Below are 7,647 nucleotides of genomic sequence, written 5' to 3'. Positions count from 1 at the left end.
ACATGTGCTCATTTTCACACCGGGTGTGGAGCTGGCCAATAAAACCTGGTGAGCTGTGTTTTTGGGACCCTTCTGGCTGTTGCCATTCCTTTGTGACCCTTCCTTTGGGCACCTGTGACTCCTGGATGCTCCCTGCTACACAGGAGTGGGCCGTGACACCTGGCACGAGTGAGTCACTGAACAATGGAACAACAGATTCCAGAGAAAAGCAGCTGAGATGAGCACACAGTGATGCACTGGGGGGAACACGTCAGATGGAAGATGACAGGCTGGTGGCTGACAATTATATCTCAGGAACAAGCTGTCACTGCTCTGACAATGTTACAACACAGTTCAGTGATCAGCAGTTCCAAAAACAAACCAGATATTAGAAATTCCCTGGCAAGGAGCAGGAAACGTGGCCAGGACAGTGCAGGGCGTCTGAAATGCCACAGTTCTGAGCCTCCAGGGGCAAAGCTCTGCTGGTGGAGGGAGCAGGGGTGGAAAAGGGTCTGGGGTGGGTGGGGGAGATCTGCTCAGGGACATCTCAGTGTGAGGGGTTGGGCTGTTTGCTACCTGCCAGGAGGGCACAGCTGGGGAACAGGGACAGGAGCAGAGGGAGCGGCCTCAGGCTGGGCCAGGGCAGGCTCAGCTGGGACAGCAGCAGCAATTTGCCCATGGAAAGGGAGCTCAGGCCTTGGCAGGGGCTGCCCAGGGAGCTTTGCAGTGCCCATTCCTGCAGGTTGTGAAAGATGGTCTGGAGTTCCCCAGACCGTGCCCAGGACAGACATCAGGGCCCTGATGGGAATTCCGGCCTGCTGGTGGTGGATGAACGCCAAAAACCCTGAGGGCCCTGATGGGAATTGTGGCCTGCCAAGGGATCGTTCACAGCTGTGTCCACAGCTTCTGGCAGGGCCTGCCAAGGGGTGGCACACCCTGGATGCTGGCACCTGTTTCACAACAATAGACCAGGCTTTTCCCCACCTCTTGGCCTGGCTGGGCTTTTCCGGGGTAACCTGTGGTAGTCTCCCCTCACAGAAGAGCCATCATCTCTTTATGACCATCGTGATGGATGGGCTGAGATGGGAGAAGCCTCTCCCTCAAGGACTGAGACTGAAAACCCTGTGTGGAACTGAGACTGAAACCCCTGTGTAGGACTGAGCCATGAGAACCCTATGTGGAGAAGTTCCCCCCTCCTTCCAAGGACTGAGCATGAAGACCCTATGTGGAGAAGCCCCCCTCTCCCTCAAGGCCTGGGACTGAAAGCCCTGACCCAGGGGAGGGGGAGCCGACCTGACCAAAGGCAGATTTTGGCAAGCACTACCTGATGGCTGCACCAAGACAATGGCTCTCACAGCTTACTGCTGAGAACATGGACTACCTGTTACATCTGTTCTCTCCCCTCACAATTTTCAATAGAGTCATCATAATAAAAACCTCTGAGTTAACCAGAGATTTTGAGATCTCCCCAATGTAACAGGCAGGTCCTCAGCCAGACTGGACCAAAGGAATTAATCTCTGTGTTTGGAAGCTATATATCCCCCCTCTCTCTTTGTTTTTCTCTCTTTCTCTGTCTTTTCTCTCCCTTAATCCCTCTATCTCATTTGCTGTGGTCATTCAGTAAAGGTGCATTTGGTTTGATTATCACTGCAATCCCCATTCCATGTTGGTTTTTTGCACTCTGATATCAATTAACAAACCATCACCACCCCTGTTCCTACGAGCAGATTGTGACACAGGTGTCCCCTGAGGTGGCACTCAGTGCTCTGGGCTGGGGACAAGGTGGGGAGGTCTCTTCCAGCCTCAGGGATTCTGTGATCACCAAAACAGGGTCTCCCAGAGCCCAAAGTGCTCATACATGAAATTCAGAAGGGTCTGCTCCTCAGGCAGGTGGTTCATCCCTGAAACAGCAGTGGTGTGAGTGAACAAGAGATGTGAGTGAGGAAAAGATGTGAGTGAAGAAGAGATGTGAGTGAGGAAAAGATGTGAGTGAGGAAAAGAGCAAATCAGCCCCCAGGCTGCTCCAGGAGGAAGGATCTGTCCCCATGCTGAGGGCAGGGGCTCAGGTGAGGCTTTCAGCCCCAGTGATGTGCTCAGGGGTTCCAAGGAGCTGCACTGCTCCCCCTCAGCCCTGCATTTCTGGTTTGTGGTGGGAGTTGTATTCTCCCTCTGAGGAGCAGCCTGTGTGACGTTTGCCGCCTTTTGCACTTTTTCCATGACCTGTTCCATCCCCAGAGCCCTGGGTCGGTCCCTCTGGGCTCTCCTGCCCATGCAATGGGCAGATCCCTGAGAGGGGAGCACAGAGGGTTTGTGGTGAGGGCCAGGGCTGGGCACACACCTGCTCTGGGAAGGGAACTCTGGATTTCTCCAGGCTGGAGCAGCCAGCTGCCACCCAAACACTGTTCCTGTGCTGGCACCAGCTCCTCAGAGAGAGGGGGAAGTTCCTGCCCAGGGCAGCACCTGTGCCAGCAGCTCTGCTGTTAAAGCTGCCCCAGAAGCTGCTGGGCTGCCTGGGAGCGCTGGAGAGAGGGTGAGGCTTTTCAGGCTGGTAAGGCTGACTGATTTGGGGGCATAAATGCAGTTCTAATGCAAGTGAGCTACTTCCCAGCTCTCAGGTTTCCGTGTCTGTCTCCTCAGGCTTGTAGCTGCTTTTTCTGGGACGTTTTGTGTTATTTTAATGCTGTAAATGCTTTGTCTTGCTTCTGTGTTTTGCAAAATTCTTCTTAAAATGTGTCTGGTTCGGGCCCTTGTGCTGTGTCAACGAGGAATGGGAGGGAATTTTCTTGGTAAAGTCTTGATGTTGGTTGATTGGTGTGGGGTTGTTTTTTGGGTGTTTTAGAAAATGACTATAAAATTGGTGCCAGCCTCTGGCAGGCAGAGGAGGCCGAGACACAGTGTGTGAAATGTCTTTTATTGCTCAGATCAGAGCAGGCTGGAGCACCCTGGGGTGCTGGGAGGTGACCCTGCCCGCAGCAGAGGTGGAATGAGATGGGCTTTGAGATTCCTCCCGGCCTTCTGTGATTCTCTGGTGATTCAGCTCTCCACTGAAGGCTTCAGGAGAGGGTGTCCAAGTCTCAGATACAGATAGAGAAAATGCTTTCCTGTCTTAGCACAGTCCTGAAGTTAACACAGGGCTCCTGCAGCTCCTGGCCCACACAAGGTGCCGTGTTTGGTGCATTCCCTGAGCTCAGGAGAGACATCCCTGAGCATCCCTGACATCCCTGCACTCCCCAAGCTCAGGACAGACATCCCTGCAGTCCCTGAGCCCAGGACAGACATCCCTGAGCATCCCTGACATCCCTGCAGTCCCTGAGCCCAGGACAGACATCCCTGCAGTCCCTGAGCCCAGGACAGACATCCCTGAGCATCCCTGACATCCCTGCACTCCCCAAGCTCAGGACAGACATCCCTGCAGTCCCTGAGCCCAGGACAGACATCCCTGAGCATCCCTGACATCCCTGCAGTCCCTGAGCCCAGGACAGACATCCCTGCCCTCCCCTGCCTTGGAGCACAGGGTCTGGGGCTGGGAGCTCCTCTCTGGAGCCCTGGGGAGGCAGAAGGGCCCCGAAGGCAGCGGGTGTCCCCAAGCTCAGGGCTGATGGAGAGCCCGGTCCCGGCTCTCCCGGGGCTGTTTGTCCCCACGGTGCTGCTGTCCTGGTGATACCGGTGCTGACCTTGCCGCCTGCCGGGGGGGCTGCTCCGTGTCCTTGGTGCCATCAAGATGTGCGGCGTTGTCCCTGGAGGAGCTGCCAGCTCCCGGGGAGTGCCCGGCTGCGCAGCACCTCCCTCGCTGCTGCCCGCGACAAACACGCTCCTGCGCTGTCCCTCTGTTCCCTCTGCCCAGCCCTGTCCCCCCTCCTGGCTCTGTTCCCTCTGCCCAGCGCTGTCCCCTCTCCCATAGCTCTCTCCCCTCTGTCCCCTCTTTGTCCCCTCTCTCCCAGCGCTGTCCCCTCTGTCGCAGCGCTGTCCCCTCTCTGTCCCCTCACTCCCCTCTCTGTCCCCTCTCTCCCAGCGCTGTCCCCTCTCTCCCAGCCCTGTCCCCTCTCTGTCCCCTCACTCCCCTCTCTGTCCCCTCTCTCCCAGCGCTGTCCCCTCTGTCGCAGCCCGTTCCCGGGATGGCAGTGGCGCTGGCGGTGGCGCTGGCGGTGGCACTGGTGCCGCTGGCAGCCGAGGCGGGCAAGGACCCTCTGCTGAACGTGTGCATGGATGCCAAGCACCACAAGAGCCAGCCGGGCCCCGAGGGCAAGCTCTACCAGCAGGTACGAGCGGGGCTGGGCTGGGCCGGCACACCTGGCTGGGTACCCACACACCTGGATGGCACACCTGGCTGGGTACCCACACACCTGGATGGCACACCTGGCTGGGCACTGGCACACCTGGCTGGATACCCCAGAGCACAGCGGGGGGAGGAGGAAGGGAAGGGAAGGGAAGGGAAGGGAAGGGAAGGGAAGGGAAGGGAAGGGAAGGGAAGGGAAGGGAAGGGAAGGGAAGGGAAGGGAAGGGAAGGGAAGGGAAGGGAAGGGAAGGGAAGGGAAGGGAAGGGAAGGGAAGGGAAGGGAAGGGAAGGGAAGGGAAGGGAAGGGAAGGGAAGGGAAGGGAAGGGAAGGGAAGGGAAGGGAAGGGAAGGGAAGGCTCTCCTGTGCTCCCTCAGTGTGGGACACCCTCCTTGCTCTGCCCCAGCCCCTTGGCAGAGGAAAGGGGTTTGTTTCTGTTCCTGGGCTGGCACAATTCCTGCTGAGGAGCCGATCTGCTGCTCCAGCCCTGCCTCGCTGCAGTGCCCAGCTCCTGAGGCCACAGTGACCCAGAGCTTGCTGCAGAGGACAAAGTGCTGCGGTTGCTGAGGGCTGTGCCCCTGGAGCTGCTGCCTGTGCCCTCTGTGCTGCAGTGCTCCCCCTGGAAGGACAACGCCTGCTGCACGGCCAACACCAGCCTGGAGGCGCACAAGGACCAGTCCTACCTCTACAACTTCAACTGGAACCACTGCGGGGTGATGCCCCCCCAGTGCAAGCGCCACTTCATCCAGGACACGTGCCTGTACGAGTGCTCCCCCAACCTGGGGCCCTGGATCCAGCAGGTGGGCCCAGACCCGGCAATCCTGGGACTCTGCGGCTGGGAGGGACCCTAAATCCCACCCAGTGCCACCCCTGCCATGGCAGGGACACCTCCCACTGTCCCCAGTGTCCAGCCTGGCCTTGGGCACTGCCAGGGATGCAGGGGCAGCCCCAGCTGCTCTGGGAATTCCATCCCAGCCCTGCCCACCTGCCAGGGAAGGATTTCTCTGCCATATCTAGGCTGCCTCAGCTTTTCCCACAGGACAGAAAGCTTCCAAGGGCTTCTCTGGCCTGTGACTGATGGAGGAATTCCTTGTGTCAGGACCCACCTGTGCTGGGCTGAGGCTCCTCTGGGCCCAGCTGTGCTCCCCCAGGAGGGGCTGGGGGGTCTGGGTGTGGCAGAGCCCCCAGGTGGCACCTGCCTGGCCCTGTGCCCTGCAGGCTGACAGCAGCTGGAGGAAGGAGAGGATCCTGCACGTGCCCCTGTGCAGGGAGGACTGCGAGGAGTGGTGGCAGGACTGCAGGGACGCCCTCACCTGCAAGGAGAACTGGCACAAGGGCTGGAACTGGGCCACAGGTTGGTGCAATTGGGAGCCTGTCCTCACCCCTGGTGGGTCACTGGCAGTGCCACTGCTGCTCTTGTCAGAGCCCAGGACATTCCTTCTGGCTGCCCTGGATGGCTCCAGACCCTGGCAGGGGGCTCAGAGACCTTGGCATGGGGTCACAGACACCTGTGCCTTTGGTTTTAGCCCATGGAAACAATTCCCAGCTTTGTGTGAGGATTTACAAGCCACAAGGGTTTGAGTAGAATGACAGTGAATTTGTCACAGGGTGAAAAAGTAGAATTTTGGGGATTTAGAATGGGGGTTCAAGAGGCAAGATGGAGGAATCTGGGCGTGTCCTGTCTTCCTCCTTCTCCTTCTCCTTCTCCTTCTCCTTCTCCTTCTCCTCTTCTTCTTGTCCTCCATCTTCTGCTGGGATGGTGGCACTTCTGGATGGGTTTAGAGTAGAGACAGACTGTCTAACATAGGTGATAGGTATTAGGAAGTTATTGTAAATAAAGTACAGGTAGTTCTTAGTATAAAAAGCAAACACTACCCCAAGGGCAGGGACTGTGCCACAACCCAACCTGCTGGACAGATCTCAGCAGGTCAGAGAAATAATGGAATAGATAAGAGAAAATAAATAACATTGAGAACCAGAGCCGAGGAGTCTCAGTTTCTCCAGTGGCAGGGCTGGGAGAAAAGGGACTTTCTAACACCTCAGGGATCATCACAGGCACAGGAACGAGACCCTGTCACCTCTCTGGGGTGTCAGGAGGGTGGCCGAGCCCCAGTGCTCAGGTGTGGCCATGGGCAGGTGAGCTGCTCTGCCAGGGGAAGGACAGAGAGGAACGGCCGTGCTCCCCCCGGAGTTTGTGACAGTGCCACGCTGCTGTGCCCAGCTCAGGTGCGGCTGTGGGAGGGACAGGATGGCCGTGCCCTCAGTGCCACGCCACTGTGCCCAGCTCAGGTGTGACTGTGGGCTGTGGGAGGGACAGGATGGCCGTGCCCTCAGTGCCACGCCGCTGTGCCCAGCTCAGGTGCGGCTGTGGGCTGTGGCAAGGACAGGATGGCCGTGCCCTCAGTGCCACGCTGCTGTGCCCAGCTCAGGTGCGGCTGTGGGCTGTGGCAGGGACAGGATGGCCGTGCCCTCAGTGCCACGCCACTGTGCCCGCAGGAACCAACCGCTGTCCCTGGGGCTCCGAGTGCCGGCCCTTCCACCAGGTGTTCCCGCGGCCCCAGGACCTGTGTGAGAAGATCTGGTCCGGCTCCTTCAGGCTCAGCCCCGAGCGCCGGGGCAGCGGCCGCTGCATCCAGATGTGGTTCGACCCCGCCCGGGGCAACCCCAACGCGGCCGTGGCCCGCTACTACGCCGGGATGAGGGGGTCCTCCCCCGAGCAGGAGGGCAGGAGAGCCTGGCCGGGCCGGGAGGGCACCCTGCCGCCCCAGAGCCGCGGCACGGCGCGGGCCCTGCCCTGCCCCGGGCTGCTGCTGCTGCCCCTGCTGCCCCTGCTGCTGCCCCCGGCGCCGGGGGGCTCCCCGCGATGGCGCTCCCCGTGACCCCCGGCAGGAGCTGGCACCAGCGGCTCTGTCCGTCCGCCTGTCCCCGTGCTCAGCACAGTGTGCGCTGTTGGACCGTGGTGCCGCCTCTGTGCTGACCAGAGCAGGGCTCTCCGTGCCTCTGCTGTCCTCTCTGCTCTGCCGCGGGGGCTGCTGACACCTGTCCCTCCCCTGGCTGAGCTCTGGTGTGGGTGTTCGGGCTGCTGTGACTCCCTGAAGGTGCCTTTGGTAATAAACTCTGCCTCTGTTCCAGCCCTGCTGTGCTGATGTGAAATGTTCCTGAGGAGGGGAGAGTCCTGGGGGTGCTGCTGGGTGTGGGGTCTGTAAATGGGGGAGTTGGACTGGGGGCAGGAAAGATCATAAAATCACAAATGGTTGGCATTGGAAGAGATGTCAAATCTCATTTCTTTCCACTCTCCTGCCATGGCAGGGACACCTCCCACTGTCCCCAGTGCCCAGCCTGGCCTTGGGCACTGCCAGGGGTGCAGGGGCAGCCCCAGCTGCTCTGGGCACCC

At 59.4% G+C, this 7,647-nt stretch overlaps 1 protein-coding gene across 1 annotated transcript; it reads left to right on the top strand.

Annotated features, from left to right (window-relative positions):
• The first annotated feature begins 4,094 nt into the window (after positions 1–4,094).
• LOC134431447 (folate receptor alpha-like) lies at positions 4,095–7,132 on the top strand. The gene is made up of 4 exons (XM_063179462.1): positions 4,095–4,238; positions 4,865–5,053; positions 5,472–5,607; positions 6,750–7,132. Exons 1-4 carry the CDS (start codon positions 4,095–4,097, stop codon positions 7,130–7,132), a joined length of 852 nt encoding a protein of 283 aa, XP_063035532.1.
• Positions 7,133–7,647: the final 515 nt, after the last annotated feature.

This window comes from Melospiza melodia, chromosome 2 (assembly GCF_035770615.1).
Source record: "Melospiza melodia melodia isolate bMelMel2 chromosome 2, bMelMel2.pri, whole genome shotgun sequence".
Taxonomy (NCBI): Eukaryota; Metazoa; Chordata; class Aves; order Passeriformes; family Passerellidae; genus Melospiza; species Melospiza melodia.
The sequence above is the reverse complement of the archived record's forward strand: the minus strand, read 5'-3'. Positions and strand labels throughout refer to the sequence as shown.